The sequence below is a fragment of the Mustelus asterias genome, unplaced genomic scaffold, assembly GCF_964213995.1.
Source record: "Mustelus asterias unplaced genomic scaffold, sMusAst1.hap1.1 HAP1_SCAFFOLD_2496, whole genome shotgun sequence".
NCBI lineage: Eukaryota > Metazoa > Chordata > Chondrichthyes > Carcharhiniformes > Triakidae > Mustelus > Mustelus asterias.
The window spans coordinates 1,959-21,617 of record NW_027592441.1 but is presented as its reverse complement, the minus strand read 5'-3'; the positions used below and the strand labels follow the sequence as shown (position 1 = coordinate 21,617).

At 49.2% G+C, this 19,659-nt stretch overlaps 1 protein-coding gene across 1 annotated transcript in view; it reads left to right on the top strand.

Annotated features, from left to right (window-relative positions):
* The window catches only part of LOC144489750 (amyloid-beta A4 precursor protein-binding family B member 3-like), a 49,701-nt gene extending 30,997 nt beyond the window's left edge, over window positions 1-18,704 (top strand). Inside the window, exons 4-6 of the mRNA XM_078207601.1 lie at window positions 5,959-6,016; window positions 14,625-14,771; window positions 18,573-18,704. Coding sequence (XP_078063727.1) covers window positions 5,959-6,016; window positions 14,625-14,771; window positions 18,573-18,704 — 337 coding nt within the window. The remainder of the gene's footprint in view (window positions 1-5,958; window positions 6,017-14,624; window positions 14,772-18,572) is intronic.
* The last annotated feature ends 955 nt before the right edge of the window (window positions 18,705-19,659 follow it).

Genomic DNA, 19,659 nt, shown 5'->3' with positions numbered 1-19,659 from the left:
TTTCCTCTGGTAAATGGAAGCCCTGACAACAGGGATAAGTCTTAAAATTAGGGTTGTTGTCAGGAAGGATGTCTTCACACAAAAGGGTGGTGGAAATCCAGAACTTTCCCCAAAACACCTGCTCAAGCTGGAGGTCAAAAGCAATTTTTGGAAGCGAGGGTAGTCGATTATTTGATTTGATTTATTATTGTCACATGTATTAGTACACAGTGAAAAATATCGTTTCTTGCGCGCTATACAGACAAAGCATACCGTTCATAGAGAAGGAAAGGAGAGAGTACAGAATGTAGTGTTACAGTCATAGCTAATAGAGGAAGATCAGCTTAAGGTGAGGTAGGTCCATTCAAAAGTCTGATGGCAGCAGGGAAGAAGCTGTTCTTGAGTCGGTTGGTACGTGATCTCTTTGTATCTTTTTCCCGACGGAAGAAGGTGGAAGAGAGAATGTCCGGGGTGCGTGGAGTCCTTAATTATGCTGGCTGCTTTTCCCGAGGCAGCGGGAAGTGTAGACAGAGTCAATGGATGGGAGGCTGATTTGCATGATGGATTGGCCTTCACTCATGATCCTTTGTCATTTCTTGTGATCTTGGGCAGAGCAGGAGTCATATCAAGCTGTGATACAACCAGAAAGAATGCTTTCTATGGTGCATCTGTAAAAGTTGGAGCAGTCGGAGCTGACATGCCAAATTTCCTTAGTCTTCTGAGAAAGTTGGTGGACTTTCTTAACTACAGTGTTGGCATGGGGGGTCCAGGACAGGTTGTTGGTGTACTGGACACCTAAAAGCTTGAAGCTCTCGACCATTTCGACTTCGTCCTCATTGATGTTGACAGAGACATGTTCTCCACTACACTTCCTGAAGTCGATGACTATCTCCTTCGTTTTGTTGACATTGAGGGAGGGTATTAATGGATACAGAACCAGAGCAAGTAAATGGGATTGAGGTACAGATCAGCCATGATCTAAATCAATGAAGGAACAGGCAAAATGGGCGACACAGTCTCCCCCAATCCCACGTACAAATTATTGTTGAAAACTGGTCCCGGATTAAAGATTAAAGTTTATTTTTTATTAGTGTCACAAGTAGGCTTACATTAACACTGCAATGAAGTTACTGTGAAAATCCCCTAGTCGCCACACTCCGGTGCCTGTTCGGGTACACTGAGAGAGAATTTAGCATGGCCAGTGCACCTAACCCACACATCTTTGGACTGTGGGAGGAAACCGGAGCACCTGGAGGAAACCCACGCAGATAGGGGGAGAATGTGCAAACTCCACACAGACAGTGACCCAAGTCGAGAATAGAACCCGGGTCCCTGGCGCTGTGAGGCAGCAGTGCTAACCACTGTGCCTCAGTGCTTAAGGATGCTGGTGGCAGTAGATTTGTTTGATCTCTTGGTTATTCTGCTATTCATCAGAGCTCAGTGATTCTCGATGGGCATAGTCTACAGGCAAGGCTCACCTTGGCATTGCTAATTCAGTCCCCGCTGTATTGGAGGGAAGGTTAGGAGCATGTCACTGAAATCATCTTATTGTGTACACAGGGTGGTGTAGTGGTGACATCACTGGGCTAGTAATCCAGAGGCCCAGGGTAATGTCCGCAGTCATGGGTTCAAATCCCATGAAATTCCCAGGAAACTCATCTCCAAACTCTGTGGCCTGGGCCTCGGCACCTTCCACTACGACTGGATCCTGAGCTTCCTAACTCACAGACCACAATCAGTAAGGATAGGCAACAACACCTTCTCCATGATCATCCTCAACACTGGTACCCCACAAGGCTGTGTTCTCCTTCTCCTTTCCTTCTCTTCTATACTCCTTATACACCCATGACTATGTGGCCAAATTACCCTCCAATTCGATTTTCAAGTGGGTCGGATCTCAAACAATGACGAGACAGAGTACAGGAATGAGATAGAGAATTTGGTGAACTGGTGCGGCAACAATAATCTCTCCCTCAATGTCAACAAAATGAAGGAGATTGTCATCGACTTCAGGAAACGTAAAGGAGAACATGTCCCTGTCTACATCATGATGTGGAGATGCCGGCGTTGGACTGGGGTGAACGCAGTAAGAAGTTTAACAACACCAGGTTAAAGTCCAACAGGTTTATTTGGTAGCAAAAGCCGGCTTTTGCTACCAAATAAACCTGTTGGACTTTAATCTGGTGTTGTTAAACTTCTTACTCTGTCTACATCAACAGGGACGAAGTAGAAAGGGTCGAGAGCTTCAAGTTTTTAGGTGTCACCAACAACCTCTCTTGGTCCCCCTATGCCAACACTGTAGTTAAGAAAGCCCACCAACGCCTCTCAGAAGACTAAGGAAATTTGGCATGTCAGCTACGACTCTCACCAATTTTTACAGATGCACCATAGAAAGCATTCTTTCTGGTTATATCACAGCTTGGTATGGCTCCTGCTCTGCCCAAGACCACAAGGAACAACAAAAGGTCGTGAATGTAGCCCAATCCATCACGCAAACCAGCCTTCCATCCACTGACTCTGTCTACACTTCCTGCTGCCTCGGCAAAGCAGCCAGAATAATTAAGGACCCCACGCATTCCGGCCATTCTCTCTTCCACCTTCTTCTGTCGGGTGAAAGATACAAAAGTCTGAGATCACGTACCAACCGACTCAAGAACAGCTTCTTCCCTGCTGCTGTCAGACGTTTGAATGGACCTACCTCGCCTTAAGTTGATCTTTCTCTACACCCTAGCTATGACGGTAACACTACATTCTGCACTCTCTCGCTTCCTTCTCTACATATGGTATGCTTTGTCTGTATAGCATGCAATAAACAATACTTTTCACTGTATGCTAATACATGTGACAATAATAAATCAAATCAAATCAAAAAATCCCACCATACAGCTGGTGGATTTAAGAAATCTGTAATTGAAAGCTAATGTTGACCATGGATCTATCATTGATTGTTGTAAAAACCCATCTTCCATCCTTACCTGGTCTGGCCTCCATGTCAATCCAGGCCCACAGCAATATTCTTGCTCGAGAGAGAGTGCAGCAAAGGTTTACCAGACTGATTCCTGGGATGGCAGAACTGACATATGAGGAGAGATCAAGTCGGGTAGGATTTATTCACTGGAGTTCAGACGAATGGGAGGAACCTCATAGAAACCTATAAAATTCTAATAGGACTAGGCAGGGTAGATGCAGGAAGGATGTTCCCAATGGTGGGGATGTCCAGAATCAGGGGTCACAGTCTAAGGATCTGGATAGACCATTGAGGAATGAGATGAGAAGAAATTTCTTCACTCAGAGAGTGGTAAGACTGTGGAATTCTCTACCACAGACAGGAGTTGAGGCCAAAACATTGTATGTTTTCAAGAAGAAATTAGAGATAGCACTTGGGACGAAGGGGATCAAAGGATGGGGGGCAGGGGGGAAAGTGGAAACAGGCTATTGATTTGGATGATCAGCCATGAATGGCTGTGATGATACTGTGTTACTTTGCTATATTTTAGTTTTAAGGTTGGGGTTGCTTTAACAGGAAGTCTTTGTCACAGGAGTCAATTTGTCTGGTAAACATGCAGCAGATGCTAAGAATGCTGGATAATAACCAATCTTAGCTGGGGCTGTGTTACTCTGTAGAGTTAATGGACCTTTCGTTTATTTAGGTTCCCCTGGGATTTTAGACTAGGTATGTAGAGTCATGTGAGTCTTGATTAGGTTGATTGACAAAGTCATGTGGTTAATGGGAGGAGCTAATCTTGCAGAAAAGAAATACTGTTTTCAGTTTCATTTAAAAATACAAGTAGTTGCTGCCTGGGTTGCCAGAAGAAAGCAGTGTCTCTCTCCAAAGGCTTTCTGAAAGCTCCAAGCCTGGTAACCTAAGTTAAAGCTGTGTTTAGCTAACTAATTTTAAAGAGAGATCTAAGTCTATAAAATTAAACTGGAAAATTTATTTTGATAAAAGCTTCCCAGTGTCAGTAGAATCGCACCTGGAGTGAAACATCTTATCCTCACATTAATGTCAAAATAAAAAAATTGTTGGGCTCTAGTCTGGCTTCATAATCTACCGTGGGGTTTCTGATCAGCACCATAACATGACAGAGCAGGCTCGAAGGGCCAAATGGCCTACTTCCGCTCCTATTTTCCATGTGGCCAACTCTTAACTGCTCCCTGAAATGGCCTCAGCAAGCCACTCAGGGGTTACAGGCAGGCGACAAATTGCCAGCGACACCCACAAACAGTTTAACAAATGTCAGCGAGCAGAAGATTGTGGGTACATCGAAAATGGGAGCAAGGGTAGGTCATTCAGCCTGCTCCACTATTTAGTATGATCATGGCTGATCTTCTATCTGAACACCATACTCCCATGCTCTCCCTTTGATGCCTTTAGTGTCTATAATAGAATCCCTACAGTACAGAAGGAGGCCATTCAGCCCATTGAGTCTGCACCGACCCCAATCCCACCCAGGCCCCATTCCCGTAACCCCACACATTTACCCTGCTAATTCCCCCTGACACTCGGGTCAATTTAGCATGGCCAATCAACCCAACCTGCACATCATTGGACTACAAATCTATCTATTTCCTTCTTAAAGATATATGCCTCTGCAGCCCTCTGAGTGAAGGAATGTATCCTCATCTCAGTCCTAAATGGCGCACCCTGTATCCTGAAACTGTGGCCCTTTGTTCTAGACCCCATGCAAGAGTTGGGCAGCTAATCCAGGCTGACACACCCAATGCCAGCGCAGAGGGAATGCTGCACAGTTGGGGCTCTGTCTTTCAGATGAGATATTAAATCGAGATCCTGTCTCAGGTGGAGATAATGGTCCACGTCTTTTCTCGAAGGAGAGGAAGAGAGTCCTCCCCAGTGTCCAAGGACAATATTAATCCCTCAGTCATCTTCACAAAAACACAGGTAACCTTATCATTATCATTGCTGCCTGTTTCTTCATTCAGTCAAGAGATGTGGGCATCGCTGGCTAGGCCAGCATTTATTGCCCATCCCTAATTGCCCCTTGAGAAGGTGCTGGTGAGCTGCCTCCTCTAACTGCTGCAGTCCATGTGATGTGGATGCATGCACAGTGCTGTTAGGGAGGGAGTTCCGGGATTTTGACCCAGCGACAGTGAAGGAATGGTCGATATATTTCCAAGTCAGGATGGTGAGTGATTTGGATAGGAACCTCCTGGTGGTGGTGTTGCCAGGTATCTGCTGCCCTTGTCCTTCTAGATGGGAGAGGTCGTGGGTTTGGAAGATGCTGGCTGGAATTTTACCAGCACACCCGCCCCAGAATCGGGGCGGATGAGGCTCGCAGAACGGCATTCTCTGTTGGCCTCGGGCGGGATCTTACGAGCCTCGGGTGGGCAAGGCGGTGTAAGGAGCCCTGGTGGCTTCCTGCACTGCATCTTGCAGATGATACACACTGTTTGCTGTGCAGAGATTGGCTGACCCCTTTCCCACATTACAACAGAGACTACACTTCAAAATTGTCTGTATGTGTGAAGCATGTCGACTCACCCAGTGGATGTATGGTGGCACAGTGGTTAGCACTGCTGCCTCACAGCGCCAGGGACCCGGGTTCAATTCCGGCCTCGGGTGACTGTCTGTGTGGAGCGTATACATTCTCCCCGTGTTTGCGTAGGTTTCCTCCCACTCTCCAAAGATGTGCGGGTTAGGTTGATTGGCCATGCTAAATAGCCACTTAGTGTCAGGGGGACTAGCTAGGATAAATGCATGGGGTTACGGGGATAGGGCCTGGGTGGGATTGTGGTCGGTTCAGACACGATGGGCCTAATGGCCTCCTTCTGCACTGCAGGGATTCTATGATTATTCTATGACGTGCAGAATATTGCTTAAATACAAGCCTTCCTTTCTTTTAAGGAAAAGTGCTTCATTTTGCTTCATTTGGGACACCCTGAGATTGTGCGAGGTTTTATAGTTCAATCTTTACTCAGTTCAAATGATTCACTCCTCAATAATACTTTCCTGTGTTGCAGAACTGAGCTCCCATGGCAGGACAGCAGCCTCCAGCTCAACAGTGATCCAGACTCAAAGGTACAGCCAGCTCCTGTCTCCTATTTTTTATATGGGGAACTCTCCAAAGCGTAACCATATCCCGTGAAATGAATAATTTACACATGGGATAACAAATTGGCCCAGATTCCCAAAAGAACTGTAATCCGATCCGCATTCACCATCACCCCACTGATGGCAAGCTCTGTTGAAGCAACTTCCTTCTGAAGCGCTGGATTCTGACAGCTGGCCCACTGTGTAAAAGCCCACCTTCGTCATCTGGAATACTGTCAACAGTTTTGATCCCCTTATCTGAGGAAAGATATCCTGGCATTGGAGGCAGTCCAGGGAAGGTTCACGGGTTGATCCCGGAAATGGCGAGATGAGAGGTTGAGTAGATTGGGTCTGTACTCATTGGAGTTTAGAAGAATGAGAGGTGACCTTTTTGAGACATGCAGGATTCTCAGGGGGGTTGACAGGGTCGATGCTGAGAGGTTGTTTCCCCTTGTGGGAGAGTCTAGAACCAGAGGGTATAATCTCAGAATAAGGGGTTGCCCATTTAAGACAGACATGAGAAGGAATTTCTTCAGTCAGAGGGGAATGAATCTGTGGAATTCTTTACTGCAGAGGGCTGTAGAGGCTGGGGTGTTCGGTATGTTCAAGGTGAGAGAGATAGATTTTTAATCAGTAAGTAAATCAAGGGTGATGAGGATAAGGAGCCAAGTGGAGTTGAGGATTATATTAGATCAGCCATGATCTCATTGAATGGTGGAACAGACTTGACGGGCCGAAAAGCCTACTTCTACTCCTATGTCTTTATGGTCTTATTGCTATTGGCTTCATTCTCATAGAAATCATAGAAACCCTACAGTACAGAAAGAGGCCATTCGGCCCATCGAGTCTGCACCGAATGATGGAGCAGGCTCTTCCTGCTATTTCCTATTTCCCACATCCCTTAATAACCCTTACTTAATAAAAATCCATCAGTCTGAGTTTAGACATTTTCATTTGACTCTCAGTCTCAACAGTTTTGTGAGAGAGAGTGATGCAGATTCCCAGATCAACCACGAACAGACTCAAGGGATCAATGGCCTCTTCCTAATACCATGTTTTAAAGGCTAAGACATTCAATTTAAATGCAAAAGGATTGGTTCAAGTATATACTTGATTGGCAGATGCTTTTATCAGGAGTTGCTTGACTCTTTAGAAAGTATTTCTCAGCCCCTATGTTCAAGTTACAAAATAGATTTAGCAGAATGGTTCCATAGATGAAGGACTTCATTTACTTGGAGAAGCTGGGGTTGTTCTCCTTTGGGAGGAGATTTGACAGAGGTGTTCAAACTCATTGGGATCTGGAGGGTCTCAATCAAGAGAAACACTTCCCACTCGTGGGAGGGTTGGGAACCAGAAGACACTAATTTAAGATGATTGGCAAACGAAGCAATGGCGACATGATAAAGATTTTTTATGCAGCAATGGTTAGGAGTTGGACTGCACTTGCCTGAGAGTGTGGCAGAGTCAGGTTCAACTGGGGCTTTCAAAAGGGAATTGAATAATCATCTGAAGGAAAGAGATTTGCAGAGTTACGGGGAAAGCCGGTGGAGTGGGATGACCTGAGCTGCTCTTGTAGAGTGCTGGCATCTAAATGATGGGCTGAATGTCCTCACGTTACCATTCCGTGATTCTCTGTGAGAGTGTCTGTAATTTTTGGACAGATATATTAAACATCTGAATATACGAATTCGGAGCAGGAGGAGGCCACTTGGCCCCTCGAGCCTGCTCTGCCATTCAATAAAATCATGGCTGATCTGATTGTAACCTCAACCCCACATCCGCGTCTATCCCTGATAACTTTTCACCTCCTTGTTAATCGAGGATCTATCCCCTCCCTCCCCTCCCTCCCCGTCTCCCCTCCCTCCCCGTCTCCCCTCCCTCCCTGTCTCCCCTCCTTCCCCATCTCCCCTCCTTCCCCATCTCCCCTCCCTCCCCGTCTCCCCTCCTTCCCCATCTCCCCTCTCTCCCCGTATCCCCACCCTCCCCATCTCCCCTCCCTCCCCGTCTCGCCTCCCTCCCCGTCTCTCCTCCCTCCCCGTCTCTCCTCCCTCTCTCTCTCCCTCTCTCCCCTCTCCCCCTCTCCCCCCTCTCCCCGTTCCCCCCCTTTCCCCCTTCCCCCCTTTGCCCCCCCTTCCCCCTCTCCCCCCTCCCCTCTTCCCCCCTCTTCCCCCTCTCCCCCCCTCCCACAGTCCAAAGACGTGCTGGTTAGATACATTGATCATGCTAAGTTCTCCCTCAGTGTATCCGAACAGTTGCCAGAGTGTGGCGACTAGGGGATTTTCACAGTAATTTCATGGCAGTATGAATGTAAGCCTACTTGTGACTAATAAATAAACTTTACTTTACCCTCTGAGAGAAAGAATTTCCCCCCATCTCTGTCTTAAATGAGCAACCTCTTATTTTTAAACAGTAATCCCTAGTTCTAAATTCTCTAACAAGAGGAAACATCGGCTCCACATCTATCTTGTCAATACCCCTTGAAGGTTTCGGTCAAGTTGCATCTTACTCTTCTAAACTCTAGTGGATACAAACTTAGCCTCTCCAACCTTTACTCCTAAGAAAACTAGTCTATTCCTGAGCTCTGGCTGGTGGGGAGAACACCAGGATATCATAAACTGTGTATGTTGATGTATAATACTGACTTTACAGGCTTGTATGGAACATAACCTCTATCACAGAGCAGTGAGGCTGAATGTCTTGTCACTGTGTGGTGTAGTCAATGGAATGTGGCTTACTGTGGCATTTTCTACTTCTTGCTTCCTGAAGGAGCTAGTTTAGTATAATATTTCCTTAATATCTAATAGTTTTCATTGTTGCTGCTCACTTTTTCTTTTATTATTTAATACGTTTGACAAATAAAGTTTAAGTTACAGTGATGGTATTTCTGGAGTCAGTGGAGCTCTTGTGAGAGTGTGTCGTTGTCTGACATATAGTCGCTGCTGCATAGTTGGGAAATATGGTAACTGATTTGCACGCAGCAAAATCCCACAAACCTCACTGAGACACTGTTTTTTGTGATGTTGCTTAAGGGATAAATATTGGCCCAGGACATCTGGGATAACTCTCCTGGCCTTCTTCGAAACAATGCCACTGGATCTGTTAAACCCATCTGAGAAGGTAGATGGGGTCCTCGGTTTAACGTCCCATCTGAAAGGTGACATCTCTGACCGTGGAGCAATCCCTCGGTGGCACTGGAACGCCAACCTAGATTTTGTGGTCAAGTCTTCAGGGTGGAGTCTTGAACCCACAACCTCATGACTTAGAGGAGAGTTACCCAGTGAGCCATGGCTGACACCTTCAAGAAGTTAATTGGAGAAGCGATGGCCTCATGGCATTATCGCTAGACTATTAATCCAGAAACTCAGCTAATGTTCTGGAGACCTGGGTTCGAATCCTGCCACGGCAGGTGGAATTTGAATTCAATAAAAAACAAATCTAGAATTTAGAATCTACTGATGACCATGAAACCATTGTCGATTGTCGGAAAAACCCATCTTGTTCACTAATGTCCTTTAGGGAAGGAAACCTGCCATCCTTACCCGGTCTGGCCTACATGTGACTCCAGATCCACAGCAATGTGGTTGACTCTCAATTGCCCTCTGAAATTGTGGTGAACCATCGTTGGTTCCCACTGTGGGATTGTTCTAATGTTGTTGTTGGGCTAGGGTGGGATTAATACACCTGTGGTTGTTACTGTTGTGGCACATCCCAGTCGGGCTCCGCCTCCTGGGAGAGGTATAAGACCCCCTGCTCGGGCGGGACCTCGTCAGTCTGGGGTGGTGTACTTACGTTCTAGTAGTTCCATTGTTAGGCAATAAAAGCCTTCAGTTACCGAAGCCTTGTGTCTTGAGTTCAATTGACGTGCATCAATTTTATTGCCTAACACTAAGCTCTCGACGGAAAGGAGAGTATGGAACAAATCTTAAAGCCAGAGCGTCTGACGCTGGATCCACGTGCGGTGGGCGCCTCTAACACCTTCGACCACTGGCTGAAGTGTTTTGAGGACTACCTGGCAGCCTCCGCAGCGGTCATCACAGATGACGACAGACTCCGGGTCCTCCATGCGAGGGTAAGCGACACTGTCTACCTCGCGATCCGTGCGGCCACCACTTACCCGAGGGCCCTCGAGCTTTTGAAAAAGCGCTACACGAAACCTCCCAATGAGATCCACGCTCGTTACCTCCTCGCTACACGACGTCGGCAGTCGGGCGAAACCATGGAGGATTACGCCAATGAGCTCTTGCAGCTTGCCAGGGGCTGCGACTGCAAAGCTGTGTCGGCTGAGCAGTATATGTACGACCTCGCCCGAGATGCGTTTGTGGCAGGGGTAGGGTCTTCGTACATCCGTCTCAAGCTGCTAGAAAAGGGGAATCTCAACCTGACCCAAGCTATGGAAACGGCTGAAATGCTTGAGGCGGCGTCGAAGAGCTTGGTCCTGTATCCGGAGGACCACGTGGAGACAACGTGGCAGGAGCAGTCACAAATCCCTCCTCGCCCCACGGGCTCGAAGTGCAGTGTTATGGCGTGCTCCCATGTAGACCCGACGACGGCGGCAGCCCCATGCGGCCCGCGGTGCTACTTCTGCGGAGGAGCCAAGCATCCACGACAAAAGTGTCCTGCTAAAGCGGTGGTCTGTAATCAATGCGGTAAAAAGGGGCACTACGCGAAGGTGTGCAGATCAAAGCCCAAGAACGGCAGTGCAGCCTGTGACCCTTCAGAACGGGGATCATCACCATCGACGTCGAAGTACCCACGGGGTTCGTCCACGTGCGAGTCCAGGACGATGCCATTGTGGTCGACGGAGTCGGAGGAGGATGACCACCAGGAGTCGCTACGCTTGGCGCCCTCAACCATGTGCGATTCATGGGGGCGGCCATTTTGGTCGACGACGACCAGGAGCGACCTGCAGGGGTCCTCAGCATCGACCTCAGCTGCCTGCAGTGACGTTCAAGGGCCAACGGTGGCGTCGATCACCCTGAACCAGGCTAAGCACCACAGGCTTGACTGTTCAATGATGGACATAAAGGTAAATGGTCGTGCAATTTATTGTCTGTTTGACAGCGGGAGCACTGAGAGCTTTATTCACCCTGACACTGTAAAGAGGTGTGGACTCCAGGTTCAACCTGCCAAACAGACAATCTCTATGGCATCACGGTCCCGGTCTGTCCCTGTTCAAGGATGTTGTGTGGTAACTCTGAAAGTGCAGGGCACAATTTACGAGCGATTCAGGCTCCTTGTGTTGCCGCATCTTTGCGCACCAATTCTCCTCGGACTAAACTTTATGGTCCACATGAAGAGTGTGATCCTACAGTACGGTGGGCCACTCCCTTCGCTGACAGTAGGGGACCAGCTGCAGTCTCCAAATTGTCCAAAGCGCCCCGCATGCAATCTTTCTACATTAAAGATCACCACACCCTTTTTATTCAAGAATCTGGTACCAGGCTGCAAGCCCATCGCTACTAAAAGTAGGCGTTACAGCGCTGAAGATCGGATCTTCATCAGATCTGAGGTTCAGCGGCTCCTCAAAGAAGGGATCATACAGCCCAGTGTTAGTCCGTGGAGAGCACAGGTTGTGGTGGTTAAGAGTGGGAACAAACCCCGGATGGTCATTGATTACAGTCAGACCATTAATCGATATACGCAGCTGGATGCGTATCCTCTCCCGCGCATATCTGATATGGTCAATCAGATTGCGCAGTACCGGGTGTTCTCCACCATAGACCTTAAGTCCGCCTACCACCAACTCCCCATCCGCCCAGAGGACCGACACTACACGGCTTTTGAGGCGGATGGTCGTCTGTATCAGTTTCTTAGGGTTCCATTTGGTGTCACCAATGGGGTCTCGGTCTTCCAGCGTGCTATGGACCGAATGGTGGACCAGAACGGGCTGCGGGCTACCTTCCCGTACCTGGATAATGTCACCATCTGCGGCCGTGATCAGCAGGACCATGACACAAATCTCCAGAACTTTTTACGCACTGCATCTCGCCTGAATTTGACCTACAACAGGGAGAAGTGTGTATTCCGTACGCGCCGGTTAGCCATCCTGGGATACGTAGTGGAAAACGGGGTCATTGGCCCTGATCCCGACCGTATGCGCCCCCTTGCTGAACTTCCCTTGCCCGCTAGCGCAAAAGCACTGAGGAGATGCCTAGGCTTCTTCTCCTATTATGCGCAGTGGGTCCCCAACTACGCAGACAAAGCCTGTCCGCTTATTAAGTCCACGACTTTTCCACTCACGCCAGAGGCCCAATTGGCCTTCAAGGCATTGAAACACGACATTGCGAAAGCCACGATGCACGCGGTAGACGAATCCATCCCTTTTCAGGTGGAAAGCGATGCATCTGATTTCGCCCTGGCCGCCACACTAAACCAGGCAGGCAGGCCCGTCACGTTTTTTTCCCGCACCCTCCAAGGTCCCGAAATTCGGCATTCAGCGGTGGAAAAGGAGGCCCAGGCCATTGTGGAGGCCGTCAGACACTGGCGCCATTACCTGACGGGGAAGCGGTTCACCCTGATCACGGACCAGCGGTCCGTGGCGTTCATGTTCAATAACACGCAGAGGGGCAAGATCAAGAATGACAAGATCTTGCGGTGGAGAATTGAGCTCTCCACCTATAACTACGATATCATGTATCGTCCAGGGAAACTCAATGAGCCCTCGGATGCCCTCTCACGCGGAACATGCGCTACTATGCAGGAGGATCGCTTGAACGCCCTCCATAATGATCTGTGCCATCCTGGGGTCACTCGGCTCTACCACTTTATCAAAGCCCGCAACCTGCCTTACTCGGTGGAGGACGTCAGGTCAGTGACAAGGAGCTGTCGGATTTGCGCGGAATGCAAACCGCACTTTTACCGACCTGACCGGGCACATTTGGTCAAGGCCACTCGCCCCTTCGAGAGGCTGAGTGTGGATTTTAAGGGCCCCCTTCCCTCAACAGATCGGAACGTGTACTTTCTTAACATCATAGACGAGTACTCCCGGTTCCCGTTTGTTGTCCCCTGCGCGGACACGTCGACTGCCACGGTGATCAAGGCATTCCGTGATCTTTTTACCCTGTTCGGGTACCCCAGCTATATACATAGCGACAGGGGCTCGTCGTTCATGAGTAATGACTTGAGGCAATTCCTGCTCTCATACGGGATTGCCTCTAGTAGGACCACGAGTTACAACCCTAGGGGTAACGGACAGGTGGAAAGAGAGAATGCTACAGTCTGGAAGGCTGTCCTATTGGTGCTGAAGTCCAAAGGCCTTCCAGTCTCCCATTGGCAGGAGGTCCTCCCAAATGCGCTTCACTCCATTCGCTCCCTCCTGTGTACGGCAACCAATGCTACTCCCCACGAGAGGATGTTCTCATTCCCTCGGAAGTCGTCCTCGGGGATATCTTTACCAGCCTGGTTGACGTACCCAGGACCCGTCCTTCTGCGGCGACATGTAAGGGCCCGCAAATCCGACCCCTTGGTCGAACAGGTCCACCTCCTCCACGCCAACCCTCAGTATGCCTATGTGGCATATCCTGACGGGCGAGAGGACACAGTCTCGATCCGAGACCTGGCACCCGCAGGGGACGTAGCAACTCCTGTCGCTCCCACACCCCCAGTGACGAATCCCTTATCCCTTATTTCTCCCCCGGACGTGGCACGGTCAGCACCGGGACCAGTGCATAACAGTTATACTCCACTGTACAGCTTGCCTGAGACCCGGAGATCGGCGCCATCGCAGAATGTACCGGGATCCCCTGCACTACCGCTTCATCAGGGTCAACCGGCCTGTGAGTCCGCGAGAGGACAGCCGGACGCTGTTTTGGAGAGAACGCCACCGCAAGCACCTGCTCCGGTGTCACCGCCGGTATTGAGGAGGTCACAACGACGGTGCGGTCCTCCAGACCGTCTGGACTTATAATCTGTTGACTTTTTTTTAGTCTGTTTTCGCACTCCGCCGGCCTTTGTTCTCAAAGTAGGGGTGAATGTGGTGAACCATCGTTGGTTCCCACTGTGGGATTGTTCTAATGTTGTTGTTGGGCTAGGGTGGGATTAATACACCTGTGGTTGTTACTGTTGTGGCACATCCCAGTCGGGCCCCGCCTCCTGGGAGAGGTATAAGACCCCCTGCTCGGGCGGGACCTTGTCAGTCTGGAGTGGTGTACTTATGTTCTAGTAGTTCCATTGTTAGGCAATAAAAGCCTTCAGTTACCGAAGCCTTGTGTCTTGAGTTCAATTGACGTGCATCAGAAATGGCCTAGCAAGCCACTCAGTTCAAGGGCAACTAGGAATGGGCAATAAATACTGGCCAACCAGCGACACCCATGTCCCACAAATGAATAAAAAAAAGAATCCCAAACCTCAAAGTGGATGGAGATTTGGGCCCTGGTCGCTCTTGCCTCGAAACCTGTAATTCTGATATTAAAATAAAGCCCACATCAGTGTTCCCTCAGATAGACTACAAGGTCATCACATTTCTTCTTGGAGTGATCCATTTGCATACTGAGGCAATAGATACAAACCCTGTCCTCTTTCTGGCCCGGGGATAGAATGCAAGCATGGCCTTCTGTGGAATTTGATGTTGGTCTCCTGTGCTTTCTCCTTTGTGCAGTGCTTTGCAGTGAGGTCTCTGGGTTGGGTGGAGATTCCAGAAGAGGATCTGACTCCGGGGAAAAGCAGCATTGCCGTGAACAACTGCATCCAACAGCTCTCCTACAGTAAATCAGAAGGAAGACCGAGTGGGCTAGCCTGGGGAGAGGTGGGTTTACTCACTGATGTTGCCTCGCAGTGCCACTCCCCACCGCGATACGATCGGCGTAAAACTTTCACAGCCTTTGATAGAAACTGTGTTAAACTGGAATGGACTCGAGCCCCGGGGACATTCCAAACTCTGAAATATTATAAGTTCATAAGAACAGAAGATATAGGAGCAGAATTAGGCCATTCGGCCCATCGAGTCCGCTCTGTCATTCGATCATGGCTGATATGCTCCTCATTTACATTTTCCTGTCTTTTCCCCATAACCCTTCAACCCATTACCAATTAAAAATCTGTCCAACTCCTCCTTAAATTTACTCACTGTCCCAGCATCCACCGCACTTTGGGGTAGCAAATTCCACAGATTCACAACCCTTTGGGAGAAGTAGTTTCTCCTCAACTCTGTTTTAAATTTGCTCCCCCTTATCCTAAGACTATGACCTCTCGTCCTCGAATGTCCCACAAGAGGAAGCGTCCGCCCCACGTCCACTTTATCCATATCATATTGAGGTGAAACTACTCACAACCAGTCCCTAACATGTTGTGCCTTGCTGGTGAGGTTGTGTAGTGTTTAGCTGATCCAGAAACCTGGAATAATAATCCAGAAAACGTGACTGCAAGTCCCATTGTGGATTTGAATTCAGAATGCTGGAAATTAAAAGCTGCCCGACTGCTGTCTCTCTCAGCTGGATGCTTACCAAGCCAGTTGGTACAGTACGAAACACTAATACTTTTCTTGATAATGGGTTTATTGACAGAATGCAGCATTAGAAATGTCTGCTTTCTAACAACAGTGACCCAGCAATCACTCCGAGAAAAAAAACTCAGAAAATAAACAAATTCACAGCTCCTTAGGGGAGTACGGTGAAATGACTTCACTAAGGCTGGTGTCCCTTCACCAAATCCAGATTTATTTACAATATTTACTAATACTCAGAGGGTAGTTCCCAGTACAGACTGTACACCCTGAGTGCCTGTAACCCCGACGCTCCGCATTATCTGCCTCTGCGGGGCACCCAGAATAGTCAGCATTAACTGCCTCAATCAGGGAGCTCATACTCTAACAGGTCCAATTCGCAGACCTCGTTAAAGTAATTAAAAACAGCAACAAAATACAGAACATTAAAGGAAATGTGTCTAATTCAATTAAAATGTTTTTTTTTTCTGGGGCTGATGCACTCCCATCTCTGTGGTGCTCGCCAATCACAAAAGGCCTCAAGCACACTGGCAGACCCCACAGTGTTCCCCCTCCAAGGGCACCTGGGCAGGGACATAGCTGCAGAGTAGGGGCAGAGAGATGGATCTCACGACCCTCCCTCAACTGCTCGCTGCCTGAAGATGTGATCTTGGTCTAGAGCAGACCCACGAGGAGATCCTCCTCCAATCTGCCCCCCCCCCCCCCCCCCCCCCCCCCCCCACCCTCTGCACTGGGTGGATAAGTACTCAATTAAACAAATCTCTTCACCTGTGCATCTTAACAATATAACGAACAATAATGAACATACCGTTAACACAAGGCCCACCACACCAACATGGCTGACTCTTAGCTGCTCCCTGAGGCAGCTTAACAAGTCATTCAGTTGTGTGAAAAACTGCTACAAAGGGCTCACCAACACCATCTCCTCAGGGCAGCCAGTGATGGGCAATAAATGCCATGCTTGCCAGTGATGCCCACATCACATTATTTTTGTTTTAAACAATTATTTGGTCATTGGACAGAGTGCGATATAAATCTCGCACTCTCGAAGTGATGGAACGTGCTGGGAACACTTGGTATCTCCGGAGAGGGAGAAAGAGACTGGGGGTGGGATTCTCCAGCCGCACCCTCCCCTAAACCGGAGAATCCCGCCCGAGGTTGATGGACCTTTACATGGTCCATCTCCCGCTGCCCGCTGGGACTCCCATGGTAGGTGGGCCGGGAGAATTCCCCCCTGGAGTTTCCAGGTCACTGTTTCACTGGATTCAGGATTGCAAAACTGTGAATTCACAAACAAACAATTCATCGCCAGGTCACCCCAGACCTCAGTTAAGGGTCAGAAGGTGTTTAGACAAAGTGAGCTGCACCCAGTTCGATTGAAATCACTGAAAATTAGATTGAGAAGAAAGTTAGGAAGATCCCCTTCCTCGAAATGCCCTAAAACACACTGGGAACACACGGCCCCGAGCTCTGTATTACAAAATGGAGACAGGGGCAATGGAGAAGACGCAGTGAAGGTTTACAGGATGATAACAGAACTGAGGAAACATTGATCAGGCCGAGATTCTTTTCTTCATACAAGGAAAGGCTAAGGGGTAATGTGAAAATGATTAAATGCTTTGATAAGGTCAGAGGTAGGGAGGATGTCTCCACTTGTGGGAAAGATCAAACTAATGAATAAACTCGAGAATTCATGGAATCATAGAGTCCCTACAGTGCAGAAGGAGGCCATTTGGCCCATCGAGTCTACACTGACAATAATCCCACCCAGGTCCTATCCCTGTAACCCCACATATTTATCCTAGCCCCTGACACTAAGGGGCAATTTAGCATGGCCAATCCACCTAACCCACACATCTTTGGGCTGTGGGAGGAAACCGGAGCACCCGGAGGAAACCCACGCAGACACGGGAAGAATGTGCAAACTCCACACAGACAGCCAACAAAAGTCGGAATTGAACCTGGGTCCGTGGCATTGTGAGGCAGCAGTGCTAACCACTGTGCCACTGTGCCGCCCCGGGTCCCTGGCGCTGTGAGGCAGCAGTGCTAACCACTGTGCCACTGTGCCGCCCCAGGTCCCTGGCGCTGTGAGGCAGCAGTGCTAGTCACTGTGCCACCGTACCGCCCCGGGTCCCTGGCACTGTGAGGCAGCAGTGCTAACCACTGTGCCGCCCCGGGTCCCTGGCGCTGTGAGGCAGCAGTGCTAACCACTGTGCCACCGTACCGCCCCGGGTCCCTGGCACTGTGAGGCAGCAGTGCTAACCACTGTGCCGCCCCGGGTCCCTGGCGCTGTGAGGCAGCAGTGCTAACCACTGTGCCACTGTGCCGCCCCGGGTCCCTGGCGCTGTGAGGCAGCAGTGCTAGTCACTGTGTCACCGTGCCGCCCCAGGTCCCTGGCGCTGTGAGGCAGCAGTGCTAGTCACTGTGCCACTGTGCCGCCCCGGGTCCCTGGCACTGTGAGGCAGCAGTGCTAACCACTGTGCCACCGTGCCGCCCCGGGTCCCTGGCACTGTGAGGCAGCAGTGCTAGTCACCGTGCCGCCCCGGGTCCCTGGCGCTGTGAGGCAGCAGTGCTAGTCACTGTGTCACCCCGGGTCCCTGGCGCTGTGAGGCAGCAGTGCTAGTCACTGTGCCACCCCGGGTCCCTGGCGCTGTGAGGCAGCAGTGCTAGTCACTGTGCCACCGTGCCGCTCCAGTTGAGATATGTAGTTCTATGAAAAATGCTTGGCAGTTTCTGGCTCTTAAATTTCTAAGGAACAAGAGAGTTGGGTAACCAGTTGGGTAAATGAGATTTCAGACTGGGTGAATCGATCTGGGGACAGGGGGATGTCAGACTGGCGATGGGGATGTCAGGATGGGGACAAGGGGTTTCAGGATAGGGGCAGCGGGATGTTAGACTCGGTACAGTGGGGCTTTGGGATGGATACACTGGGATGTTGTGATGGGTACAGCGGGATGTTGGACTGGGTACATGGGATTTTGGGATGGATACACTGGGATGCTGTGATGGGTACAGCGGGATGTTGGACTGAGTACAATGGAAAACTTGTGAACAAGTTTGTTTGGTTGAATCTGATCATTGACACTTTTGACGTTCCTCCTGCAGGGTCAGGATATGGTGATGGTTCTCAGGAAGGACACTCTCAGCCTAGTGGACCCTGTGAACCACAGCTTGATTCATTCTCAACCAATTATCAACATTCGAGTGTGGGGAGTTGGTTGTAACAATGGCAGGTGAGTTTGGGCTCTCAATCCCTTTGCATTCTCGGGGGCAGGAGGGTGTTTTGCTGAATGGACTGTGCAGATATTTCAAATTGAAACTGTTCGCAGAGACTAATATCCCTTGTTGTATTTTGGGATTTGGGGACATTTATTGTCCATTAAAGTTGTGATCAATTTGCTTCAATGGGCAATCAAAGCAACCAGAATGTGAACCACAGTCTCAATCAGATCAATTAGCTTCAACTTGGCAAGCGTAGAGGGCGGGCGACACTTATAATTGAATTAAGGCTGAACGTTTGAACTCTCAACTTAACACCTCTTCAGTTGCAGTGATCTCAGTGCCAGTGAATTGGCACAGTCCGCTCGGAGCGATAGACACTAATAGGAAGAATTTGTCTGCTGGTATTTGTAAACCGCTTCTTCTAGGCATTGTTAGCTCAGTTGACTGGACAGCTGGTTCATGATGCAGAACGTGGGTTCAATTCCTGTACCAGATGAGGTTATCCATGAAGGCCCCACCTTCTCGACCTTGCCCCTTGCCTAATGTGTGGTGAACCTCAGGTCAAATCGCCACCAGCCAACTCCTCTCTGGAAAGGGGAGAGCAGCTGATGGTCGTCTGGGACTATGGTGACTTTGCTTTTACCTGCTGAATTTGTAGGAACGCTGCAAAAATCACCATGAATCATGTCACTTAGTGATGAACGTCAATGAGCAGTGAGCTGGATGTATGGTCGAGATGATCGCACATTTTATATATGGTAAACATGTTAATTTGCTGCAATCCCGATCTAATGACCTCCCTCCCAGGCTCAGTGAGTTAATGCACTGCTCACTGGGTTTCTTCATGGGATGTGCGCCTCATTGGCAAGGCCAACATTTTTTGCCCTTGAACTGAGTGCCACATTTTTCTGGGTCTGGAGTCATATGTAGGCCAGACCGGGTAAGGATGGCAGATTTCCTTCGCTAAAGG